This window comes from Trachypithecus francoisi, unplaced genomic scaffold (genome assembly GCF_009764315.1).
Source record: "Trachypithecus francoisi isolate TF-2019V2 unplaced genomic scaffold, Tfra_2.0 Lachesis_group5, whole genome shotgun sequence".
NCBI classification, from domain to species: Eukaryota; Metazoa; Chordata; class Mammalia; order Primates; family Cercopithecidae; genus Trachypithecus; species Trachypithecus francoisi.
The window spans coordinates 257,121-283,421 of record NW_022681470.1 but is presented as its reverse complement, the minus strand read 5'-3'; the positions used below and the strand labels follow the sequence as shown (position 1 = coordinate 283,421).

Below are 26,301 nucleotides of genomic sequence, written 5' to 3'. Positions count from 1 at the left end.
ACTAAAATAAATATGGATAAAGTCACAAGAAGAGACCCAGGTATGTCAAATTAGTTTTTCTCCATGACTCAACCATCCAGTGGGTCATGGAATACGGTTACATGGTCAGCTCAACTCCCTATTCAACAAAATATAACAAGACTAGTATCCATTTACCTATATTTATAGCTAGAGGCATCTCTTTTACAAAATGTAAGGTTAAACGATGGGACCCTGAACCTTGCATAATGCTGGAATAAGACATTATTCTTATTCTGGTCAGGATGGTCTCAATAAGACAGGATGCTAGAATAAGACACATTGCTTAAGAACACAACACTGGGCCGGGCGCGGTGGCTCAAGCCTGTAATCCCAGCACTTTGGGAGGCCGAGACGGGCGGATCACGAGGTCAGGAGATCGAGACCATCCTGGCTAACACGGTGAAACCCCGTCTCTACTAAAAATTACAAAAAAAAAAAAAAAAACTAGCGGGCAAGGTGGCGGGCGCCTGTAGTCCAGCTACTCGGGAGGCTGAGGCAGGAGAATGGCGTGAACCCGGGAGGCGGAGCTTGCAGTGAGCTGAGATCCGGCCACTGCACTCCAGACCGGGCGACAGAGCAAGACTCGTCTCAAAAAAAAAAAAAAAAAAAAAAAGAACACAACACTGCAAACCCTCCACTAAAGTATTAGAACCTATTCTAATTAATCTATTAAGATTAATTTACAAATCAATACCTAGGAGAGTCAAAATATTTTTGATAAAAGAACAGTTTAGACCCGGCTTGGTGGCTCATGCCTGTAATACCAGCACTTTGGGAGGCCGAGGCAGGCGGATCACCTGAGGTCGGGAGTTCGAGACTCAGCCTGACCAACATGGAGAAATCCCGTCTCTACTAAAAATACAAAATTAGCCGGGCGTGGTGGTGCATGTCTGTAATCCCAGCTACTCCGGAGGCTGAAGCAGAAGAATCGCTTGAACCAGGGAGGCAGAGGTTGCCATGAGCCGAGATCACGCCATTGCACTCCAGCCTCGGCAACAAGAGCGAAAGTCCGTCTCAAAGAAAAGGAAAAAAAAAAAAAAAGAACAGTTTAAAGTCACATATACTCAAGCACAATGTATACAGCTCTAGGAACAAGGATGTGACAAACAGCTCATTTTACCAGACTTACCACCACTAGATAAATAAATATTATTTAAGAAAATTTCTATAAATATTTGTAGCAATTTGAACTATTTGAAACTAGTCATTTCAGCAGTACAAGAAGCAGAAATTCAGGAAGTTAAAACAGGCCTATTTGATTTTAAACACTGTGTAAAACACAAACGTGCATGGACCTGGTTCTGTCTGATCGTGTAGAGTGTATGATAACACAGCCTTTGCCTGGAGATCTGAAAAAGGTACCCAGAGAGAAATAAAACTTCGGAAACAGTAACAAATTAGGAGTATAGGCTCATAATATTACAAAATGTTAAGAAGATAGAACTTAAATGTGATTTAGGAGTTTTTAATTATTAAAATAATTTTCACAGGCTTCCCAAATTTTAAAAAATGGGCAATAAAAAACTTAGAATAAGAACTAAAAGCATCTATAAAATACATTTTAAGACCAATTGGGGAAAATTAGAATGTAGAGTAGCATATGATAGCATGTTAATGTCAATTTTCTTCGGTGTGACAAGGAGTAATGTCATATCTGCGACTTGCAAGTTGGGGGGAAAGTTTCACAGATCTCAACTTTCTTTTTTTTTTTTGAGACGGAGTCTCGCACTGTCGCTGGGAGAGCAGTGGCGCGATCTCCGATCACTGCAAGCTCCGCCTCCTGGGTTCACGCCATTCTCCTGCCTCAACCTCCCGAGTAGCTAGGACTACAGGCGCCACCACCACGCCCGGCTAATTGTATTTTTAGTAGAGACGGGGTTTCACCCTGTCAGCCAGGATGGTCTCGATCATCCTGACCTCGTGATCCGCCCGCCTCGGCCTCTCAAAGTGCTGGGATTACAGGCGTGAGCCACCGCCTCCAGCCATATACATCTCAACTTCCAAATGGAATAGGGAAGCGCGCGCTCTCTCTCTCTCGCTCGCTCTCGCTCTCTCTCATCTATCGACCGATCTATCTATCATCTATCTATATCTATCTATCTATCTACCTTGCAAGAGAGAGAGAAGAGAGAATGTGACAAAATATTAACAGGTAAAGAGAAACCAGGGTTGGTTGTGGCATTATTTCCATTATTTTTACTTATTTAAAAAATGAAAAGACAGATGCTGGGGTTAGGGAGAAGCACCTAATCTCTTTCCATAGTGACAATTACCCAAGCGTCGTTAAGGAGCTAGGACCGGCCCTGACCCGCCCCTTTGGACACCTAGAGAGACTTTTTGAAACCTGTGACATAATTTTAAGACCAGCCATTTTTGGCATCCCCAGAGCTATCTTTCTGGATCATTTTGTGCTGCTGGCATTCTTTCTCCCTTCTTAAGATATGCATGAGTAAAGACACTGACAACATACACTGCGCTCATAAACCGTAGTAGAGTCTATTTCAGGTAACTACTCTGCAAATTGAGGAAACCAGATGCATTTTGCCCTTTGTTTAGGGGCCGTCACAGCTGACTCTAGGAGCATTGCCAATGGGTTAGCCCTGGTCCACCAGAAACAATTTTAAAAAGCTTTCTTTCCCTGACCGGGAATCGAACCCGGGCCGCGGCGGTGAGAGCGCCGAATCCTAACCACTAGACCACCAGGGAAGCCATAGTAAAAGGCTTAGCAACATTCTATACTAAATAAATATCCTGTGACGTGTATCCTATAGCGACATAGGATTGGACGCGGTTTTCTCGCGATATTTGGGAATATGCTGCCCGCGCTTTGCTACCCTTGGTAATATCCCCCACTCCGCTGCGGCAGATAGGGAAAACTAGGCAGCAAGGATGAGTTGTAACCTTCGTCCTGGAGAAGACAATAAAATACCAACAGACTCAGGGAATATTCTGGGGTTTTTTCAAGGGAATAAAATAGTACTAAAACGAATGTGTCAGAAGTGGGATTCGAACCCACGCCTCCATCCGGAGACCAGAACGCCCGCAGGCAAGGTGTTTACCTTGAGTCTGGCGCCTTAGACCACTCGGCCATCCTGACACTCGGAAGCGAGGTGCCTGTCACTTACTCTCGTAATTGCGTTCACTGGTGTCGGCCTGTCGCGTCACACCGGTGTTGCGGCGGCGGGAATCCTGCTGACTGGTCGCGACTTTTCAGCGCTTCCTGTTGGCGGCGGAGCTCTGGAGAAAGCCGCGACTGCAACGCGGCCCGGTGTGGCCCATAGCGCTCTCCCAGGCCGGGAATCTAACGACCGGGGGTTAGTGACCGTATGCAAGCGCCTGGCCCCGCAAATGCAGGATAATGCCTGAGAAAGGCAAAGCACCAGCTTGCGCCTCACATTCCAGCCCTCGCTGGGGAAAGTGTCTGACAAGTAGTTACTACTTGGAAAGTAGTTGGAAAACGGTTGCCACAAAGTGACAGATGGATGCTTTTGTTTGTCTTCATTATCATCATGATGATAGCGGCTTTCTGCTTGACTGTTCCTGCGCATACCCTCCCCTCAAGGTCCACCGCGCTTCCTCCAGGAAACCACACAGATACGGTTGGCGATAACGGCGGGATCGGGAAGTCCCAGGTCGGAGGGGCCTGGCGGGCCTGGGCTGAGGTGAGGGCAGTCAGGCTGCGTTTACACAGCAGTGAACAGGGCTTCAGAGTCCAGTGGGAAGGCCCGGGACTCGCACTGCAGAGCAGCTCTGGCAGGGTCCTCCCGGTTGGCTGTGAGGTTACCTGTGAGCCCGGATACCACTCATCCAGGCATTCGTTCCTTGAATCAACACCGAGTGTCCACTGCGAACACAACGGTAAATAGACAAAGCCCCAACTTGGTGAGCTGACTTGCTAGTGAAGGAGATAACCAGCACAATCACAGGTACAGAGTGAGGAAAAAACAAAAGCAATGAAGGGGTGGAGACGTTCTATTTTTAGACTGGGCAGTTAAGTAAGGCCTCACTAAACTAACTTTTGCTAAAATATTTTTCAAAAACTAAAATATATGTCATGCAAATATAAAATCCACATGTGTCAAGATTTTATTCCATTAACTAATGATGAAAGATAATAATTTTAAAGAGATAAATTATTCTGATACTCGTTCAAACAGCAAGGGAGAATTTTATTCAGACTGTTACATAGGGGTGAGAGATTGGGCTCAACTCCAAATCAACAGACAGCTAGAAATTGAAAGCCAAGGAGAGAGTGTGGGGTATCAGAAAATTACTAAGAGAATGGGCCGAGTGGGGCAGCTCGGGCCTGTAATCCCAGTACGTTGGGAGGCCTAGGCAGGAGGATCGCTTCTGCCCAGGAATTTGAGACTTCAGTGAGCTATGATCAAGCTCACTTTCAAAGAAAGAAAATTACTAATAGAAGACATTAAGGGTAGGGGGAAGGAAAGAAGGAAGGAAGGGAGGGAGGAAAAACTACTAATAGGAGTAGGGGCTGTATAATAAACAGGCCTTAAAAGATTCTTACTTAATGGAGGCCAAAGACTTAGACATCAAAGGTGAGAAATTCAAAGGTGAGAAATGAGTAACTTGATCAATATCAAGGCTGGCAGAATTCACACTAAACTGAATAGAAGGACTGTTTGCTAAGACTAGACTTTACAGGCCAAAGACAGGATAGGGGCCAAGGTGGAAGCCTAATCAAAAAGAGGAATCAGAGGAGCCTGACTAAAATTTGGTCAAGGAAGGTCTTTGTCAGTGACCTATACAACGTTATCAATGTTACAACTAATTAAAAGGAGAATTTCAAGAGACTTTTAAAATAATAATTCAGCCAAATGAAGGCTGAAAAGAGGTTGCTAACAGAAAAGTTGGGTTAATATCCTGAGTAATAAACTGTGATATTGGAAGTTGGGATTTCTACTTCAGGGTTATCTTTTCTTTGCCAGAGATAAATCAGTTGTGTCTCTTGACAAATTTTATTTGTATTGCTATCCTTGGTCTTGCTCTCAGGCAGAAACCATTTTCCTTACTATTAGTTTTCTGAAAGTTAACCTCTACCTCCCTACCAAGCTGCAAAATAGCCAAGTCAATAAAAACTAATAAAGGTGCACATAGCAAAGGAAACAATCCCACAAAGGGATTGATGGCTATTATGGTTATTTCCATATCTTACCCATGTGAATAATGCTGCAATAAACATGAGAGTGGAGGCATCTCTTCAACACGATGATTTCAATTACTTTGGATATATACCCAGTAGTGGGAGTGCTGGATCATATGGTAATTTTGTTTAAGTTTTATGAGGGGCTTCCATATTGTTGTCTATAATAGCTGTACTAATTTACATTCCCACCAACAGTGTGCAAGATTTCCCTTTTCTCCTCATCCTCACCAATGCTAGTTATCTTTCATCTTTTTGATAATAGCCATTCTAACAGATGGAAGGTAATATCTCTTTTTTTGTTTGAAACAGAGGTTCGCTCTTGTCACCCAGGCTGGAGTGCAGTGGCAAAATCTAGGCTCACTGCAACCTCCACCCCCCCGGGTTCAAGCGATTCTCCTGCCTCTGCCTCCTGAGTAGCTGGGATTACGGGCATGGGCCACCACACCCAGCACAATTTTGTTTTTAGTAGAGACATGGTTTCACCATGTTGGAACGGCTTGTCTTGAACTCCTACCTCAGGTGATCCACGTTCCTCGGCCTCTCAAAGTGCTGGGATTTATGGGCGTGAGCCACAGCGCCTGGCCAGAAGGTAATATCTCATTGTGGTTTTAATTTGCATTTCCCTGATGATTCCTGATATTAAGCATGTTTGCATATAGCTGTTGGCCATTTGCATGTCTTCCCTAGAGAAATGTCTATTCAGTACCTTTCTCAGGCGCTCTGTCTCCATGAATTCAGTTGTTTTAATTTTTAGCTCCTACAAATAAGTGAGAACATCCAAAGTTTATCTTTCTATGTCTGGCTTGTTTCACTTAACATAATGACCTCCAGTTCAATCCATATTTTTGCAAATGACAGGATCTCATTCTTTTTTATGGATGAATTTTCTGTATCCATTCATTTGTCGATGGACACTTAGGTAACTTCCACGTCTTGCCTATTGTGGATAGTGCTGTAATAAACATGGTAGTGCAGATGTCTCTTTGGAAAAAAAAACAAAAGAGAGAGAAATGTCTATTCAGATTCTTTGCCTATTATTTAAGTGGGTTATTTGTTTTCTTATCATTGAGCAGTTTCTTTTTGATTCTGTACAAATTTTGGGATTGTTTTTTCTTCCTCAAAGGTATTTAAGGATTGTTTTTTCTATTTCTGTGAAAACCGTCATTGGAATTTTTATAGGGATTGCATTGAATCTGTAGATTGCTCTGGTAGCATGGACATTTTAATAACATTGATTCCTCCAATCCATTAACATGAAATATCTTTCCATTTACTCATTTCTTCTTCAATTTCTTTCATTAATCTTTTATAGTTTTGGCCGGGCACCGTGGCTCACGCCTGTAATCCCAGCACTTTGGGAGGCCGAGGCGGGCGGATCACAAGGTCAGGTGATCGAGACCACAGTGAAACCCTGTCTCTACTAAAAATACAAAAAATTAGCCGGGCGCGGTGGCAGGCACCTGTAGTCCCAGCTACTGGGGAGGCTGAGGCAGGAGAATGGCGTGAACCTGGGAGGCGGAGCTTGCAGTGAGCCAAGATCGTGCCACTGCACTCCAGCCTGGGCAACAGAGCGAGACTCCGTCTCAAAAAAAAAAAAAAACTTTTATAGTTTTTAGTGTAGAGCTCTTTCGCTTCATTGGTTAAATTTATTCTTAAGTATTTTATCTTTTTTTAGCTATTGTAAATGAGATTGTTTTCTTGATTTGTTTTTGGGATAGTTTACTGTTACTGTGTAGAAATGCTACTGATAGTGTATATTGATCCTCCAACTTTACTGAATTAATTTATTAGTTCTAACAGACTTTTTCAATATAGTCCTTAGGGTTTTCTATATATAAGATAATGTATTCTTCTGCTGTTGGATGGAATGTCCTGTGTACATGTGTTAGGTCCATTTGATCTAGAGTTTAGTTTATGTCTGATATTTCCTATTTGATTTTCTGTCTGGATTATCTGTCCATTGCTGAAAGTGGGGTGTTTAATTCCCCTACTCTTATTATATTGCAACCTGTGTCTCCTTTTACCTCTATTAATATTGCTTTATATATTTAGGTATCCCAATGTTGGGTGAATATATATTTACAATTGTATCTTTTTGCTGAATTGATCCCTTTATTTTTATGTAGTGACCTTATTTGTCTCTTTTTACAGTTTTTGACTTAAGGTTTTAAAGTTTATTTTATCTAAGTATAGCTGCTCTTGCTCTCTTTTGGTTTCCATTTGCCTGGAGTATCTTTTTCTATCCCTTTACTTTCAGTATATGTGTGTCTTCGTAGGTGAAGTGAGTCCTTTGTAGGCAACATACAGTTGGGACTTTTTTGTTTTTTTTAATTTATTCAGCCACTTTATGTTTTTTAATTGGAAAATTTAATCCAGTCATATTCAAAGTATTTTGAATTCTTTTTAAGCAATTTATACATCTCCATCTTTTTAGAGTCAGTCACTGGTGCTTTATTTTGTCCCCTTGGTGATGCACATTTTTTTTTTTAGAGATGGAGTCTCGGTCTCTCACCCAGGCTGCAGTGCAGTGATATGATCTCGGCTCACTGCAACCTCTGCCTCCTGAGTTCAAGCAATTCTCCTGCTTCAGGCTCCCGAGCAGCTGGGACTACAGACATGCACCACGACACCTGGCTAATTTTTGTATTTTTTAGTAGAGATGGGGTTTCACCATATTGGCCATGCTGATCTTGAACTCCTAACCTCAAGTGATCCGCCCTCCTTGGCCTCCCAAAGTGCTAGGATTACAGGCGTGAGCCACCACACCTGGCCGGTGATGCATATTTCTAATTGTTCTTGATTCTTCCATGCATTGGTGTGTGCATATTTGAAGAAGTAGCTACTTATTCCAGTTTTTGAAGACTTGATTATCTAAAAACACCCTTTATCTATCAGTCAGCCTGTCCAGAAATTCTGGGCAGGCTGCCTGTTGTGGCCAATGGGTAAGCTTGCTGCTTAAGTCCTCAGGTTGGCTGGTCTAGTGACTGGATGAACGGGCGGGCAGGACTGAAGCCTGGATCCACTAGGGTGGACTTGTTGATTGGATTTGCTGGGGTGGACCTGGAACCTGTGTCCCTTGTGGCAAACCTGAATCCCAGGTCTACAAGGACTGACTTGCCACTGGAGTGGGCCTTGAGCCTGAGTCTGCAGGGACCAGCCAGATACTGAGATGGGCCTGGAGTTTGTGTCCTCTGGAGCCCAAGTCCACAGGAGTAAACCTATGTCCTGAGTTCACAGAGGCTGGCTTGGAGGCCTGAATCTGCAGCAGTATCACTGGATCCTCTGTCCACGGAGGCTGGCCTGGCTCCAGGGTCTCCTGGGGTGGCCTGGAGCTTGGGATTATATGTACTTACCAGGTACCTGGATGCCCCGGGGCTGGCCTGAAGCCTAGGTCTACAGAGGTTGGCTTGAAGGCTAAGGGTGTGTGTGTGTGTGCTCTTTTGGAGACTAGGTCTTTAAGGTCTAAGGGTGTTGACCTGGTGCCTGAGGCTAGATGTGCTAACTTGCCTCTAGGGTGGGCCTGAAGCCTGCAGCTGCAGAGGCAGGCCTAGGACCTTGGGCTACCAGGGTCAGCCTGACCCTGGGGTATGTCTGGAGACTGAGTCTGTAGGGCCTGGCCTGTTGCTTGGGTGAGCTTGAAGGCCTGTGCCACTGGTGCTGACCTGGTGCTGGAGTGGGCCCAGAGGCCAGAGACTGAGTCCGTGGTTGGAACCTGGGAATGCAGGATCCAGCCTGGGGCCAGGGATGCTTGAAGGCTCAGACCTCATGTACTGGCCTAGAGTCTGGGGATATGGGGGCCTTCCTGGTGCTGGGTTTGACTTGGGTGGGCCCAGTGTTAGGGTCCAAGGCAAAGTCTAGTGCTCACTTCTCTCTTCTTTCTCCAAGTGGAAAGTATCTCTCTCTGCTGTGCTGCTTGAGGTTGAAGAACAGGTGATGTAGGCAAATGTAAAACTGTCCTTCCTACCATCTTCGATGCCCCTCTTTCTTTTTGTGTTTTTTTGGTTGTTTGTTTGTTTTGACAGTGTCTGGCTCTTTCACCGAGGCTGGAGTACAGTGGTGCAATCCTGGCATCTTGACTCACCACACCTTTGCCTCCCAGGCTCAAGCTATCCTCCCACTTCAACCCTTTGAGTAGCTGGAACTACAGGTGTACACCACCACACCTAGATAATTTTTGTATATTTTTTGTAGACATGGGATCTCCTGAACTCAACCAATCCACCTGCCTCAGCCTTCCAAAGTGCTCAGATTACAGGCATGAGCCACCATGAGCGGCCAATGCCGCTCTTCTTATTTCTTTGCTATACCCAGGTGCTGTGGTCTGTGGTCTCTCGTCTGGTTTCCTTACTTCTTTTTTTTTGAGGCAGAGTTTTACTCTTGTTGCCCAGGTTGGAGTGCAATGGTGCAATCTTGGCTCACTGCAACCTCCGCCTCCCGGGTTCAAGCAATTCTCCTGCCTCAGCCTCCCAAGTAGCTGGGATTACAGGCATGTGCCACCTACACTGGCTAATTTTTATTTTTAGTAGAGACGGGATTTCTCCATGTTGATCAGGCTGGTCTCGAACTCCCGACCTCAGGTGATTCCTCCTGCCTCGGCCTCCCAAACTGCTGGGATTACAGGCATGAGCCACCACGCAGGGCCATGGTTTCCTTACTTCTTGTGAAAATATTTTCATCTGTGAATAGTAGTTCAAATTGATGTATCTACAGGAGGATAGGAAATGGAGAATCCTGGACCGGGCATGGTGGCTTATGCCTGTAATCCCAGCACTTTGGGAGGCTGAGGCAGGGGGAATCACCTGAGGTCGGGAGTTTGAGACCAGCCTGACCAACATGGTGAAACCCTATCTTTATTAAAAACACAAAAAATTAGCTGGGTATGATGGCACGGGCCTGTAATCCCAGCTACTCGGGAGGCTGAGTCAGGAGAATTGCTTGAACCTGGGAGGTGGAGGTTGCAGTGAGCCGAGATCGCAGCATTGTATGCAAGCCTGGGTGACAGAGCAAGACTCTGTCTCAAAAAAAAAAAAAAAAAAAACAAAGAAAGAAAGAAATGGAGAATCCTTTTCTGTCATCTTGTTCTATCCCTAAGGTGGTCAATTTTTTATCACTTTGGAGTCCTGTCTGAAGGGAGAAAGTGAAAAATGGAGGAGGGTTGTTTTCTATTATTACCCTCATATCCTAATGCTTCTGGTGGCCTATTTGGCCTTCAGACCTTTCTGGCCAGCCTGACCTCACCTCTCTGTCTCCCATACGCCCCAGCAAGCTTGGTGCCTTTTCCTAAAGGTGCTTGATCTGTCTTTGTTCCTTTTGCCTTGCCCAGAAAACTCCCGTGCTCTAGCTGAGCCCCATGGACCAGGGATGCTGCAGAGAAAAAAACAAATTATCTGTCCTCAAGATGCTCAGATTCCAGCAGAAAGACCTAGAATAAATAAAATAATTATTTGGTGGTAGTGATATGTACTGTTGAGAAAAATAACGCACAGGAAGAGGTTAGGGAGAGATGCAAGTGGTTCAGAAGGTCTTTCAGTATGTGGCATTTGAGCAGAAATTTCAAGAGTCAAGGAGTGACTAGATAAAATATCTGAGGGAAGAGGGCTCCAGGGAAAGAGAAGAGCAGAAGAAAATGCCAACAAGGAATGCAAAACAGACAATATGCTGAAACTGAGTGAGAGGGTGCTAGCCTTTGGATTGACAATGAGCGAAAAGGAAGGTTTTGAGCTGTGTGATAAGATCTTTCCAGCTTTTCAAGGATCCCCTGGGCTGGTTATGGTGGTTCATGCCTGTAATCCTGACTCATGCCTGTAATCCCAAAGCTTTCGGAGGCCAAGGAGGGAGGATCACTTGTGCCAGGAGTTTGAGACCAGCCTGGACAACATAGCGGGAGGCCATCTCTACAAAAAATTTAAAGAATTTGCTGGGCATGTTGGCACATACCTGTAGTCTCAGCTACTTGGGAGGTTGAGATGGGAGGACTGCTTGAGCCAGGACTTCAAGGATGCAGTGAGCTGTGACTGTGCCACTGCATTCCAGCCTCAGTGATGGAACAAGATACTGTCTCAAGAAAGAAAAACAAAAAGGGTCCTCTGGCTGCTGTGTGGAGGGTAGACTACAGAATACAAGAGTAAAGCAGAGAGAACAGTTGAGAGGTGCTGCAAGCCACGTTGGTCTGGACTGGATGGAAGCAGGCCGGGTGGTGAGCAAGATTTGAATTCTGGGTGTATTTTGCAGGTAGCGCTAATAGGATTTGTTGATGTGCAAGAAGTAAATGAGCCACAAAAAGGATTTTTTGGCCTGAGCAATAGAAGGAAAAACCTCATCAGTTACTGACAAAGGGAAGGCTAAGGGGAGGCAGATTATGGAGGAGAGAGAGTTCAGTTTCAGACCTTCCAGTTTGAGATACCTAATAGATATGTCAAGTAAGCAGTGAGGAACAATCCTCTGGAGTCCAGGGCAGAGGTGATGCTTTGTGATCAAGTCCTGTCCATTTAGTTTTCAAGGTAAAGCATCTTTCATTATGGTCTGGCCTAGGGGAAGAAGCATGGTGTAGTTAGCCTCTGCATGAGTACCCAGAAAGTCTAAATATAGTCCAAAGGCTTGAAATAAATATAGGCGTGAAGCCCAAGGCCCTAATCTAGTGGATCACAGTCTCTGCTCAGGGCTCCAAATGGGATGTTTAGTCACGAGCTGTTTTAGGTGCTCCTGGAGACAGTGAACTGAAGACTAACAATGAGGAAAGGGGAGACAGAGAATTCTTTAGTCCCAACCATGTTTCCCAGTTCTCACTGGTGGGAAGGGCTTCATTTCTAACCAGCTGAATGAGCAGTGTGAGGAGGGTAAGATCTACCAGGTCCTGGTGGGTGGAAGCATGGAGAGAGAGCAAGGGAACAACCCAAACAGAGTCTGGTGAGTGGACTAAACAGGAAGGGAATGCAGCAGGAGTACAGCTAGAAGAAATGTCTTCAAATTGTTGGTAGCTCACAAACTCTTCTGTATTAGAAGCTTAATGCTGGAAGATGGCTGAAGAGAAATGGTTGGGTTCATTTTTTAGCCCAAATGCAAAACGTTTTAGGTACAGAGGGAGGAAATGAGATGAGGCAAGAAAAAGGGGAGAAGACGAAGGAGAGAAAGAGGGGGCAAAATTATGCAATGAGAGAGTCAGAGGGGAGGAGGAAGGGCAGTTAGAAGTAAAACAGAAGGAACAACATTAGAGCACCCAGGCTGTTCGTGCTGAGGGGCACCTGCAGGTCAATGCTGGTTTGCCCTCAGCCCTCATCTCGGCCTCCCTCCTGTGCTCATTGGCGCCCAAAGTCCAGAGGGGGCCGAGGCAGCAGGGGGCTGGCATGTCAGCGCTGCCCGAGTGGGCGCACACCTGGCCGGGTTGCAGTAGCGCCGGCCTTGGCCTCCACTTTGCTCTGAGATCAGACTGGGCACTGGGAGCGGGGAGCAGCCAGGCAGTGGGAGCAAGAATTTCGGAGCCCGTGGAGCAGGCACCAGGAGCGGGGAGAGACCAGGCAGCACAACCAGGCATTTCTGAGCCCGCGCGGGCAGAGGGGCCGCCCCTGGAGAGTGAAGAGATGCCTGGGTCTGCAGCCACAGCTTGAGCCGCAGTAGCTCTGCCTGGGAGGGCGGGGCTCCTGGCTGCTTTGGGCCCGCAAGAGCACAGGGAGGCCTGGGTCCGCAGCCACAGCAGGGCGGCAGCAGCTGCACCCAGGAGCGCCAAGCTCCCACCCAGTCAACTCAGGAGCGGGCGGGGCTTCTGCCTGTACCTGGCTCCCACTTGCTTCCTGGAGCGGGCCGCCTCCCCCACCGCAGCCAGCATCACCGCAGTGGCCCCTCTAGACGGGCTGCTACTGCCATCAGCAGGACCACAGCGAGGGGCGCAGCTGCTGCTTCAGCACCAGGAGCAACGTGTCGCTCCGCGGCCGGTGTCTTGCACCCCTGCAGACGCCGAATTTCCCAGGGCCAGTCTCTTGGCGGCTGGCTTCCTCCTTCATGTCGTCTGCCCTCCGGCCCCGGAGCCAAAGCTAACAGCACCAACCCAGGCAGCTGGGCCAGCCAGGAGCAAGGGCAAGGGCATCTCTTATATACCACCCTGCCCTACCTGGGCCACACGGCATCACAGAGGGCCCAGGTCCGCCGCACTAGGGCGTGATCAGACTCAGGGTAGAGGCATCACCCTTCAGTTGTCAGGGGCTCAGGAGAAACGGAATTGCACGCCCCGCAATGATGACTGGTTGGAGGATGAAGACACCAGTCACTGAGAGCTGAGAAAGAGAGAATTCATGCAAATACTTGGAGCCTGGGCTGGGCGGAGGGTGTCTGTGGGTCTCGTGGAATTTGGGGCACAAAGTCCTGAAGGACTGTTCCTTTTCCCACTGGGAATACATCTCAGGATTTGAGGGCAGTGGGTTGACTCAACTTCTGTAGCAATTTTGCTCATTCCTCCTTGGACCCGGGGAATGGAAAGTAGTTTTTCTCTTTGGAGAGAAGATACTAAAAGTTCAGAGGGTACAGCAATATTAGATTTGGCTATGCCAAGACAGGAGATAAGAAGAGCGCTATGGTGCCATGCGTAGTCCAGGAAAAATAAATGTTATGAAGATAAATGGGTCCTCCACATGGAGCCTTTGATGTGTATAAAAGAATTGGCAGTTTCAGCAGTCTGCAAACTGTATAGCTCAACGGTGACAACATTACCAATAGCTTGCATTTAATCTTAGCCTTTGTAATGGGATGCTAAGATGGAATTCAAGGTCTCAGACTGCAATGAGGTCACTAAAGGCAGAGAACCAATGTTTACAGAGAACCCCTCCTTAGAATGTTAGCACTCCTTTGCAGCACTTACAAAGGAGGGGCTGGTGACTGTTTTTGAAAGAGTTGGCTCATTCCTTACCTAGATGATATAAGAAATTAAAGAGAGACTGAGAGATTTATTTGGAGAGGGTTATTGAAGAGCTGGGCATTGGCAGCAGTTTCATTTTATTATTTTAAACAAGATCAAACCAAGAGAACCAAGAATGTTCTTGGACCTCAAAGTGAGACCCAACATTCTAAGAGTAACCAAGGGTTATAAGACCTTTCATTCCCTTTGATGAAATCACAAGGATTTTGCATAGATATCTTTTACGGACCTTGAGGAAAGGATAAGGTTTGTTCTTGATGGAGTCCTGCTCTTTTGATGTAAAAGTTACACTTTCATTAATGAGTAGCTGGGACATCTTCTTTCCTACCTTACACTAGTCAGACAAGTAGGTTGAGTCACTGATACCACAAATCAAAAGGAATATGCACAGGACACACTGGGCTCATCCTAAAGGTGTTCATGTTTGGACACCATGTCATTTGAGATATTTAGGCTGCAGAGGAGAAGGCTGGGCTAGTCAACAATCATCGTATACCAACAACAAACACACAGACAAATCCCTGAGATGATTTCAGAAAGTAAGTGCCACAAAGAAGATACAATAGGGCACAGTGAAGCAGAGCATGCCTGAGGAAAGGGAGCTTTCTGAATGAGGGATTTCGTAGCGGAGTGGGTGATCTTGTATAGAGATTCACATGACAATAAGGGAGCAAACAGATGAAGAGTTGGGTGGTGGGCTGGGGGACGGGGCAGGGGCTGTGGGGAGAAATGAGTGCTGCAGAGACAAAATAACTCCCTCCAGCATACTTGGCACACTTAAGAAATAGCAAAAAGGTGGGAGGGCAAAGTGGGAAAAGTTGGGGGATGTTGCCAGAGAAGCAGCCAAGGGCCAGATTAAGTTGGGCCTTGAGGCCACGATAAGGGTTTTGGATTGCACTGGAGACCACTTACAGATTTCAAGCCAAAGATTTGATCTTTGAGGAAATCATCCCTGCTTTGTGAGGGAACAAGTTAAAGTAGGAGGCAGATCCATTAGGAAGACGTAGCCATAGACCAGGTGAGATGATAGTGGTATTGTAGGCTTAAAAATAGTCCTGGAAAAGATATGTGTCCTAATCCCCAGAACATGTGGAGATTACTTTTATTTTATTTTAGATGGAGTCTTGCTCTGTCACTCATGCTGGTGTGCAGTAGCACAATTTCGGTTCACTGCAACCTCCTCCTCCCGGGTTCAAGCAATTCTCCTGCCTCAGCTTCCCGAGTAGCTGGGATTACAGGCCCATGCCACCATGCCCAGCTAATTTTTTTTTTTTTTTTTGTATTTTTAGTAGAGACAGGGTTTCACCATGTTGGCCAGGCACATCTCGAACTCCTGACCTCAAGTGATCCACCTGCCTCAGCCTCCCTAAGTGCTGGGATTACAGTCGTGAGCCACCATGCACAGCCAATTACTTTATATGGCAAATACTTTACAGAAGTAATTGCTTTAGGATACTGAGATGAAGTGATTATTTGGATTATAAGGATGGACTCTAAATGCATTCACAAGCATCCTTGTAAGAGAGAAGCAGAGGGAGGTTTGGCACAGAAGGAGGCAACGTGACCTCAGAGACAGAGATTGGAGTGATGTGGCCACAAGTCAGAGAATGCTGGCCACCATTAGAAGCCAGAAGAAGCAAGGAAAGGGTTCTCCTCTAGAGCCCTTATATGGTCTGTGGCCCCACTGATGCCTTGATCTGGATTTTTGGCCTCCAGAACTATGAGAAAATAAATCTGCCTAAAGGGAGCAAGTTTGTGGCTGAAAACAACACAGTTTATCACAACAATTACAGAAAATTAATACCAGTGGCTTGGAGCAGGGTTTTAGCAATTGAGAGGGTTGGAAGTGACTGGATTTAAGATAAATTTTTGGAGACAGGACGAACAAGATTTGCTGATGTATATAGTTTAGGTGTCATAAAAGGCAAATAAGCAAGACTGATTCCCTTTTTTTTCTGAGCAAGGGTTGGTGGATGATGACATCGTTTACTGACATGGTGGAGGGTACAGGCGTTATTGTTACATGTTTGCCATATTTATGTTGGAGAAAATATCAGCTATCATGTGTCAGTGCTCTCTACATGCCAGGCACTGTCCTAAATTCTTTACATGTGTTAGCTCAGTTAACACAGGGAAGTCAAGTGGGCAGTAAGATAGATGACTGGAGTTGAAAGAAGGCTAGGCTAGGAGCCATCGTGTATTTAAATCCATGGAACTAATTAGATCACCCAAGAGAACATCTGCAGACGAGAGAAGATCTGGTTCAAGGCCTGAGCCAGGGCACACTTCATCTTTTGGCAGAACAGAGGGAATGGATCCAAAAAAAGGAAAGAGGGAGCCAGTGAGGAGGGTGGAAAACCAGGAGCATAGGAAGTCACAGAAGTAAAACGGGGGCCAAAAAATGTAGAGGGAGCCATAAGGATGAGGAAGACGCGAGCTACACAGTCGCGCTCTTTCTAGGTCAGGGAGGCGAACAGAACTGACAGCTGCTATGTAGCAAGATGACCGTCGCAAGTGACCCTGTGAGGCGCCACTGTAGTGGCTGGGCGGGGAGGAAAGCTCCATCAGAGCCATTTGAAGAGAAGAGGATGGGAAGTGAGAGTCCACAGAGAATGTAGGCGACTTTTAGGAGGAATTCTGATGCTAATAGAAGTGGGCTCTGACTGTGGGACTCTGCGGTCCAGAGGGCTCTAGCTGGCTTTCAAAGTGACTGGTTCTGCATCACGTTTGCGGGTGGCAACTGTGAGGGGGAAATGGAAGGCGAATACAAAACGGGAACAAGTGAAGAGGCAACGTCCCCAGACAGGCCAGATGGGCTGGGGCTGGAGCACAGGAGGCCTGACCCTGTCTCTTCCACTTTCCCTCAAACTTTTGGTCACCAAGCGCAGACGCTCACCACAGAAGCGACGCACCCACAATTGCCGCGGGGCTCCGTGACACGCGCGGGGGGACTCGAATTGGGAAGCCACGGTTCCCGGCGGGCGTTGCGCGGGGCACCCAGTGCGCAGGCGCAAGCCGTCGGCCTCCGACTCGCCCCTCCCTCCCTCTGGGGCGCGGGCCTCAGTTCCGGGATACCGCAGCCGACGCCGAGAAGCACCGTTTCTTCTTAAAAGAGAAACGCTGCGCGCGCGAGGTGGGCCCCTATCTTCCAGCAGCTCCGGGCCTGCTCGCCTGGCCGGGGAGGCGCAGGCGCAGTCGGGGTGAGGGCGCGTGGGGGCGCACAGGTAAGGTCGGAGTGGGGGTGGGTCGCGACGGGGTTCTGGGCAACCTGGGAGCTGCCATTGGGATTGGTCCGCTCAACTCACTGCCAGCATTAAGTGGGGGTGCCCAAGACGGGGTGGGGGGCGCCCTCCAGACCTCTGACCCCTGCCCCACCGTCACTCGACCCAACTATGAAGAGCACCCCCAGCTGCACGCCAGGACACGACCTTTCCTTCCCCTATAAAGCAGTAAAGGCCGCTGCCCTCTTCAAGATGAAATGTGTGCCCCACCACAGCCCAGTTGAAATTTCCCGTGAAAGTCTCTCGCCCCTTCCCCACAGCTCCACTTCAGTGGACTGGAGGGCGCAGGCCTTTGTTCTGACTGCTTGTGTCTGCCTGGCCCCCGACGACACCCACATGGTAGCGCTGAGCTTCCACACCCTGTATCACGGAAGGACGGGGTTTGGCTCCACACCTGCCACTGCTGTTGAAATAGTTTAGTCTTGCCCCGGAATTGCATAGATCAGTGAGTCTTCCTCACTGATGAGGAAACTGAGGCCCCAACGACAGGTGGAGCCGGGTCGACCCCCAAGATCGGCTGGGCGCTGAAGACATCTTCCACCCTCCAGCCTCTGGTGCGCATGGCTTCCTCCCCGGCGGTGGACGTGTCCTGCAGGCGGCGGGAGAAGCGGCGGCAGCTGGACGCGCGCCGCAGCAAGTGCCGCATCCGCCTGGGCGGCCACATGGAGCAGTGGTGCCTCCTCAAGGAGCGGCTGGGCTTCTCCCTGCACTCGCAGCTCGCCAAGTTCCTGTTGGACCGGTTAGGGGCCGGGAGAGGGGCTTGGGGGAGGGTACCCAGGCAGCAGCCCCTAGCCTCCTCTCCAGGGCCTGTCCTGCTGCTCTTTTCCACCCTCAGGTTTCTCACTTTACCAGGACAGCCTGTGTGACTTGTGGCCTCCCAGGGTCCTGCTCCCCTCCTCATGGTCTCAGTGAATAGCGGCCCTTAGGGCTGGCCCCTTACATGTGTGAGTGCCCAGGGCCGAGGGTGGCTGGCCACCTGAGTCCTGACCTGCCTCTTCTCCTGCTGGCAGGTACACTTCTTCAGGCTGTGTCCTGTGTGCAGGTAGGTAGGGGATGGCAGGGGGTGAGAGCCAGAGGGAAGAGGGGCCACAGGGTGACCCAGAAACACCCTCCTTTCAAAGGGAGCCCTGAGTGAGTTTGGGAAGGGTGGGGTGAGTTGGGGAGCACGGGGTAGTTTGATGGGAGCAACCTCTGGGTGGGGAAGGGAGCAATGTCTCAGGATCTAGTGTGTCTAGGTTCTGAAGAATGATAAATTGGACTGTGGCTGAGGTTGCCCTGGGGTTTGAGGGAACAGGGCTCCCTGGGTATGGCTCTCCAGGGTGAGAGGAGGAGACTTCCCAGTTCAGCCTGACTGCTTCCCCCATCCCTCCAGGTCCTGAGCCTTTGCCTCCAAAACGTCTGCAGTATCTGGTACTTTTGTCTCATGCCCACAGCCGAGAGTGCAGCCTGGTGCCCGGCCTTCGGGGGCCTGGCGGCCAAGATGGGGGGCTTGTGTGGGAGTGCTCAGCAGGCCATACCTTCTCCTGGGGACCCTCTTTGAGCCCCACACCTTCAGAGGCACCCAAGCCAGCCTCCCTTCCACATACTACCCGGAGAAGTTGGTGTTCTGAGGCCACGAGTGGGCACGAGCTTGCAGGTAGGCTGGGAAAAAGCAGAGTTGTGGAGAAAAGGGAGGAAAGAGGTTTCCCATTTTCTGTAGCTCAGAACCCTGTTCTTTAAAAATCATCCTTTTTCAATGGAAAAACTATGTTGACAAAGAAATATATCATCAAATACATTGTTGGGCACGAAAAGCAGAACAAAATACAGTGTATGGTATGCTATCATTGGTGAAAAATACAAATAAGGGGAAAATGAGTATGTGTGTGTGTGTGTGTATAAGTACTTGTGAATGTATAACATATCTCTGGAAGGCACATAGGAAACCAGGTTGCCTGTGGGAAGAAGTAGGCGATGGGGGACAGTATTGGAAAGGAGATTTTTGACTGTATAGTTTTGTGAACTGTGTAAATATCATTTCTGAAATAGAACAACCCCTCCTACTCCAATAGCCTCTGCTCCCTCTTCCTCAAGAGTCTCTGCCTGGGTGCAGTGGTTCACACCTATAGTCCTAGCACTCTGGGAGGCTGAGGCAAGAGGATTGCTTGAGATCACCCTGGGCAACACAGTGAGACCCCGTCTCTATTTAAAAAAAAAAAAAAAAAAAAAGGAGTCTCCCATCACTTCAGACCTTAGAACTTTACATGTTCTCATCCCTTGAGTCCAGAGTTCCTTCCCTTTTGACTTTGCCTGTCCCACAGATTTGGAATCTGAGCATAATGAGAGGACTCAAGAGGCCAGGTTGCCTAGGTGAGGATGTGGGTAGGAGGGAAAGGGCGGAATTGCATAGATGGTAGGATGAGGGAGCAGGACCTCAGACTTGCCTTCTTTGGGCCTGCAGGAGGGTGGGACCCCCACCAGAGACCTTCCCACCTCCAGGAGAGGAAGAGGGTGAGGAAGAAGAGGACGATGATGAGGATGAAGAGGAGATGCTCAGTGATGCCAGCTTATGGACCTACAGCTCCTCCCCAGATGAGCAAGTTGGGGTTGAGGGAGAATGCTGAGCAGAGCAAGAGAGGGAGGCAGCTGGCCTGGCAGTTCATAGCTTTGCAGACTAGAGGGAAGGGCTTGTTGGTGTGGAGGGAAGGGTGGGTTTTGGGGAAGGCAAAAGGAACTAGAGACTTTGAACTGAGTGGGTGAAAGGGGTGAAGTCAGGCGCAGGGAGACTGAGGGCTGAAAGCAGATGTGAATGGGGAGCCTAGGGTGGGGGCGGTTGTTTCAGGTTTGAGGTCTTTTCAGTTTAGGGGCTAGGGTCGGGCTGGGGCTGGCTGACTGCTCAGAGAGTTAATGCCATCTTCCTCTTTGTTCTCCTTTCAGTAGTGAGCCCGATGCCCCCAGACTACTCCCTTCCCCTGTCACCTGCACGCCTCAAGAGGGGGAGACACCACCAGCCCCTGCAGCACTCTCCACTCCTCTTGCTGTGCCATCCTTGTCAGCATCCTCGCTGGGTTCCAGAGCTCCTCCACTTGCAGAAGTCGGGGTGCAGCCAGAGCTCAGCAGGACCCCTCAAGCGGCCCAGCAGACTGAGGCCCTGGCCAGGTAACCTGATGGCTGAGACAGAAAGGGCAGGGGCGTTCTGGGATGTGGCCCTCCCTCGAGGACCTCTGCTCCCTCTTTGCTGCCCATAGCACTGGGAGTCAGGCCCAGTCTGCTCTAACCCCGGCCTGGGATGAGGACACTGCACAGATTGGCCCCAAGAGAATTAGGTAGGACTTGGGGAGATGGGGTTCTGGGGAGGGCCGACAGGAGGGCGGCAGAGAAGGGCAGGCAGGAGTCATCCTGCTCCTCTCCATGCTTCTCCCCAGGAAAGCTGCCAAAAGAGAGCTGATGCCTTGTGACTTCCCTGGCTGTGGAAGGATCTTCTCCAACCGGCAGTATTTGAATGTGAGGGGTACAGGTTGGGGCCTGTGTGGCTGCTGGGGTGGGGGAAAAGGGCTAAAAGAGAAACTGAGGAAAAGGATCTTAAGGCATGGGAGGATTCAGAACTGGGAAGCAGAGGGTTAGGATGGACATGCAGAGCTTTCCTATAATTAGTAATCATTGAATCAGACATCTGGTAGATGAAACCATGCCTCAGGCACACAGAGCCATGGCCCTCTACTGCTTGTTCCATGGAGGCCACACAGAGATGACAGTGGCATGCATCAGGCTCCCCTGGAGGTGCTAATGACAGTCCTGGGCACTTGACATGTGTGAAGTCTTCTAGTTCTCACAATATCCCCATGGATTAGGTGCTGATATTATTCCCACTTTGTAGACAGAAAGGTTAGGCGTTGCTCAAGGCTCTTCAGCTAGTATGTCTTAGTGCTAGGGTTCTGAGCCTGGTGTCCTGGCTTCAGAGTCCATGCCTGGGCTGCCTCATGTCCTGGCTTGAGAGGATATTCCTCGAGTGAAGCGGGCTAGGAGATGGTCCTGTCCCCAATCTCACTCACTGGCTGAGAAATTTGAGGCACAGAGGGGGAAGGGTCCAATCCCTACAGTCAGCCAGAGCACTTGGAACAGTGCCAAGGCTGGGGAGGGCCACAGACACTGGGATGGTGAGGTGAGGGTAGAAGACGGGGAGTGCTGCCCACAGAAGATGACAGAGGAATCAAGTGAAAAGGGAGAAGGACCAGGATGACAGGGAAGCTCTAGGCTGAGAAGAGCATTCAGCAGGGCATGTCAGACCTTCTGGAGTCTGTTATGGAGGAGACCAAAGCAGCCCCTGGAAGTTTAACTGTGGAAAAACGGGATTCTAAAGAAGGGGACAGCCCATGCAATTTAGTGAGCGAGGATGCCAACTTAGGCCAGTGAAAAGAGTAATACTTTGATATTTAGGAGTTAAGGTTGAAGAGCCTGTTACCCTTAATAGTGTTCTAGGTTGAGAGCATGTGTGTGTGTGTGTGTGTGTGTGTGTTTCCAAAGCAGATTTAGAAGAAAATCATATTATATAAATATTCATGGTGAAGTATTAAAAAGCAGGCAGTTGGGGAGATACTGTTGCACGTGAATATTGACATCAAATAGGATAATCACACTTACCCAAACTGCTTTCTCCTCTGCAGCAGATAGTGCATTCATGATTAGGTGAACCAGAGGTGTCACCCAGAGTGATACTTTGTACAGGGAACATTGCAGGGTGAGAGTGTGACAAGGAGGTGAGATCATGGAAGTCAAGCACGAAACAGGGTGACAGGAGAGTTGAATGGTCAGGATGGGATGGGTGTAGGGCTCATGGTGTAGGTGAGGACTGAGCCTCAAGGAAATGAGCAGGCCATGACAGGGAGAACTGCTGGGGCACAGGGGCCAGGAAGGGGACAGAGGAGCATGCCTGCTGGGTCAGCTCAGTTGATCTCCCTGTGGAAGGTGGCTATCCTTTTGCCTCTTCTGTCCCTACCACCCACTTCCTTCTCTAGCACCACAAAAAGTACCAGCACATCCACCAGAAGTCTTTCTCCTGCCCAGAGCCAGCCTGTGGGAAGTCCTTCAACTTTAAGAAACACCTGAAGGAGCACATGAAGCTGCACAGTGGTGAGTGGTGGAGCTCCACCTTCCTCTGTGGGCCCCGTCACCCCGGGCTCTGTGGGTTTCTTCTTCACCTCCCCCTCTACAGGGTCCTGTCAGCTCCCACTCTGTGGGTTTCTTCACCTCCCTCCGAGGGATGACTCACTCATCCTGCAGGCCCTGTGTGTTGAACACCTGCTTGTTTTAAACTGTTCTGGGTACTGGGTACAGCAATGAACAGAGGAGGCAGCGCTAACCCGCTTGAGATATCCCTTTAGTGATACAGGGCTATGAGGAAATGTGGAAGGAAGGAAAAGGAGGAGAGCATAAGGAAGAGTTGCTGTTGTAGAAAGAGAAGATGCTCTGAGCAAAGACTTACGTGAGGAATGGAGACCTGCATCTTATAGACTATGGACAGCGCCTGTGGGAAGGCCCTTAGGTGGTATCTGGGTGACATGTTCCAGGAATAGGAAGGCCAGGAACTGAGAAAGGAAAAGAAGTCACATAGTTGGTGGAGGCCTCAGAGACCATCCACAGGACAGTGTGGCATCTGCTTTAAGTGAGATGGGTGCCATCGCAGTCTTGAATGGCAGAGGGATGTGGCTAACTTTTTAAAAGATCATTGTGGCTGCTGTGTGAATAGGGGGACCTCAGATGAGCAGAACCAGGCACTCAACTGTGAGATGACTGCAGAGATGTGCAAGAGGGCAAGGTGGTGCCTGGATTTGCTGGTAGCAGCTGAGTCAGTGAGGAGTGGCTGGAGGCCAGTGTGTGTGCAGATGGAGCCAAATGGGCTGCTGTGGGAAGGATGGGTTGGCTACAGCCAAGTGGGCAGGAAGGAGTTGGGTAACTTGGAGGATTCCAGCCTCAGCAACTGTGCAGAAGGTGATGTGATTTTTCTGAAAACAAGGGAGAAATGGTCTTGGGAAGGAAAATTTGATTCGAAACGTGCTAATTAAACATCCAGGAGATGTGAATGTGGAGATCAGGGAAGATGTCCGACAAAAATATAAATGTGTGGGTCATGAGCATATGGGTGGTATTTAGAGCCATGAGGCCAGAGTGTCCCTAGATAGAGGAAGTGAGTGTCATGGCACTCCAGCCATCAGAGGGCAGGCCAGGTGAGTAGTGAGGAAGATGGAGAGTGGTATCTGAGGAGCTGAGTATAGAAAATGCTTCAGGGAGGAAGTGGGGGTGATTGCCAGTGCGACAGGCCAAATGTAGCTGAAAACAGGTGACCAGATGTGTGTTCAAGGCAGAGTGGAGACAGCAAGTATGGACAACTCTTGTGTTTTGCTGTGAAGATGGGCAGAGAAATGGAGCCTTAGCTGGAAGGCTGTGAGCTCAGGGCACAGAAATGGGAATGACTCCATAGAGAAAGGCTTGCTGCTGATGCTGGAGTGGAGTGGGGGACCTCAAGTGAGAAGGGGTCAGTCTTGAGGGGCACAGTGGAGGGCTGCCGGGGGGAACAGTTTCAGTAGTTGTTTATATAGGCACAGATGCAAGTTGAATAGTGAATTTGGTGGGCAGAAGATGTGGGTGTTCTAGTTTCTTGGCGACTTTAGAAACGAGCCCTGCTGAATAAGGCTGGTGGAAAAAGGAGGGGGTGTGAAATGTCTTCTGTATTTCTAGAAAGTTGAAAAAGTGAACTGATGAGGGAAATTCAGATGCAGTAGGGCAAGAAGGGGGCCTTAAGATTTGTGACTATAGATGAAGAGAGTGGCCAAGAGGCAGACTGTGCCCCCTACAGTACACACGTGCAGGCTTGGAGCAGACCAAAAGTTATGTTTATCCTAAGTTGGGCTTTAACCAAGCAAGTACAGTGGACGGAGAGAGGGACAGGAAGATTGGTAGTGTGAATGAAAGAAGGCAACAAAGATGGCTGTGGAAATGCAGGTGAGCGGGGAAGGGGCTCAGAGGGAAGATGGTGGGGCCAGTGGACTGGCCTGGAGTCATGGGATTATCATAGCAAGAGGACAGGCTAGGAGGCCTTGGCAGGAACCAGGATGTTTGAAATCACAATTTCTTTTTTTCTCTCCCTAACCCACTGTATCTTAGAAGAAATAGCAATTTCTGAAGTGGTGCAGTGCACGGGTGTGACCTGAGACTGGTGACTAAGGAGGGTGGGTGATGAGGTCAGTGGGGTCAGGGAACAGAGGGCTGGAGTGCTGACCAACAGCAGGAGTAGTGGCTGATAGGAGTAGAGGGGCTGAACCTAGAGTTATGTGGATGGGGAGTGATGGGGCCAAAGGAAGAGGCTGCAGGTGTGTTTGTGTGGTCTGATGGTGGGGTCTTCAGAGAGGTGGTGATGTTAGAGGTGGTCTAAAGGGCACCATGAGAAGCAGAGATGCCTTTTCTACTGTAGACCCTGAGGTTTGGTGGGTTAGAGAAGCCACAGCAGCCTGTGAGAGCTGCTGGCAACACTGTGACCATGGGCAACAGGCAGGTGCTATTGGAACAAGCAGGGAGTGCAGTTTCAGGAAAAAAAAAAGAGGAGAGGGGACTGGCTGCCTGCAGACAGGTAGTTCCACACGGCACTGACAGGGTCTGGGACAGGTGGGATATGCAAGCCTGAATAGGTGGTAGATGATTCCAGGTGCCAGAGTCTGTCCTTGGGCATTGAGCTTCAATCCTAATTCCCATTGTGGACTCCAAGCTTCTGCTTGGCTGCCGCCCAGGGCCTTCAGTTCATACATAAGGACCCAGCTCTCCATTCCATGTGTCTCCTTTGAGAAAGAACCAGCCTAGAGGCTGAGGTGGGGTGGTACATCTCCATCGGGAGTTCATTGCTTTGAGTGTGATTGTCGGGCAGGGGGTGGGATGGACAATAATGAGGTCTTTTAGCTGGGTTCATGTCTTACTTGACCCATCAGGTCAAGGGACCTCATGACCCATCAGGTAAGGGAGGTCCAGACGGGCTCCATGATCAGGTAACAACTGATTAGAACCTGAGCCTCCTGACCTTCGATACTGGTGCACTCCACTGAGGGATAGTGGGTGGGGTGGGCCAAGGAGGGGCCACAGGGTGGGGGCAGATGCTGGAGTGTTCCTTGTATGCCTGCAGACACCCGGGACTACATCTGTGAGTTCTGCGCCCGGTCTTTCCGCACTAGCAGCAACCTTGTCATCCACAGACGTATCCACACTGGAGAAAAACCCCTGCAGTGAGTGCTGGATTGGGGTCTGAGGGCCAGGGGCTAGAAGGGAGGAGGTGGAGTCTGGAAGCTAGGCATATAGGACACCTAGGCATTGGGGAGCAGGAGGAGCCCCCTAGGGAAGTCAAGATGGCCTGAGGTCTGTTCCTTCCCTCCTCTGTCCCTAACTCCAGGTGTGAGATATGCGGGTTTACCTGCCGCCAGAAGGCCTCCCTGAACTGGCACCAGCGCAAGCATGCAGAGACGGTGGCTGCCTTGCGCTTCCCCTGCGAATTCTGTGGCAAGCGCTTTGAGAAGCCAGACAGTGTTGCAGCCCACCGTAGCAAAAGTCACCCAGTCCTGCTCCTGGCCCCTCAAGAGTCACCCAGTGGTCCCCTAGAGCCCTGTCCCAGCATCTCTGTCCCTGGGCCTCTGGGATCCAGCGAGGAGTCCAGGCCCTCTGCATCGCCTCAGGCTCCAATCCTGCTTCCTCAGCAATGAGCTCTCCAGCTTTGGCTTTGGGGAGCCAGACTCCAGGGACTGAAAAGGAGCAATAGGAGAGGGTCTGCTTGAGAAACACCAGATGCTTGGTCCCCAGGAACTAAGGCGAGAGTGTAGGGTGGGGACAAGACTGGGCTGTAGGGGAGCTGGACTACTTTAGTCTTCCTAAAGGACAAAATAAACAGTATTTTATGCAGGCATGTGTGGGCAGAG

General features: G+C 49.1%; 1 protein-coding gene and 2 non-coding genes across 7 annotated transcripts; 1 reads left to right on the top strand and 2 right to left on the bottom strand.

Moving 5' to 3' along the window:
* Positions 1-2,655: 2,655 nt before the first annotated feature.
* TRNAE-CUC lies at positions 2,656-2,727 on the bottom strand. The gene has a single exon. It is a non-coding gene; the product is annotated as a tRNA-Glu (tRNA).
* A 285-nt stretch (positions 2,728-3,012) lies between these two features.
* TRNAL-CAA lies at positions 3,013-3,118 on the bottom strand. Its single transcript has 2 exons — positions 3,081-3,118; positions 3,013-3,058 (listed from the first exon to the last, which is right to left on the bottom strand). It is a non-coding gene; the product is annotated as a tRNA-Leu (tRNA).
* Positions 3,119-17,120: 14,002 nt separating this feature from the next.
* ZNF692 (zinc finger protein 692) lies at positions 17,121-26,288 on the top strand. 5 transcript variants are annotated; one of them, XM_033198144.1, is made up of 12 exons: positions 17,121-17,314; positions 17,861-18,110; positions 18,382-18,413; positions 18,744-19,007; positions 19,672-19,720; positions 19,812-19,946; positions 20,288-20,509; positions 20,599-20,676; positions 20,776-20,854; positions 22,366-22,480; positions 25,518-25,617; positions 25,782-26,288. In XM_033198144.1, the coding sequence occupies exons 2-12, from the start codon at positions 17,932-17,934 to the stop codon at positions 26,086-26,088; spliced, it is 1,560 nt and encodes a 519-aa protein (XP_033054035.1). In that variant the 5' UTR covers positions 17,121-17,314; positions 17,861-17,931; the 3' UTR covers positions 26,089-26,288. The 5 variants fall into 5 exon arrangements, with proteins under 5 accessions (XP_033054035.1, XP_033054036.1, XP_033054033.1 ...); XM_033198145.1 differs by having other exon boundaries at positions 17,124-17,314; positions 17,920-18,110; positions 18,805-19,007; XM_033198142.1 differs by having other exon boundaries at positions 17,135-17,314; positions 17,920-18,110; positions 20,291-20,509.
* The last annotated feature ends 13 nt before the right edge of the window (positions 26,289-26,301 follow it).

Coding starts and splice junctions, on each gene's coding strand:
- ZNF692 (XM_033198144.1), top strand. CDS start 17,932: ATGGCTTCCTCCCCGGCGGTGGACGTGTCCTGCAGGCGGCGGGAGAAG. Junction 19,721..19,811: donor CAAGAGGCCAGGTTGCCTAG/GTGAGGATGTGG, acceptor TTGGGCCTGCAG/GAGGGTGGGACCCCCACCAG. Junction 20,677..20,775: donor ATTGGCCCCAAGAGAATTAG/GTAGGACTTGGG, acceptor GCTTCTCCCCAG/GAAAGCTGCCAAAAGAGAGC.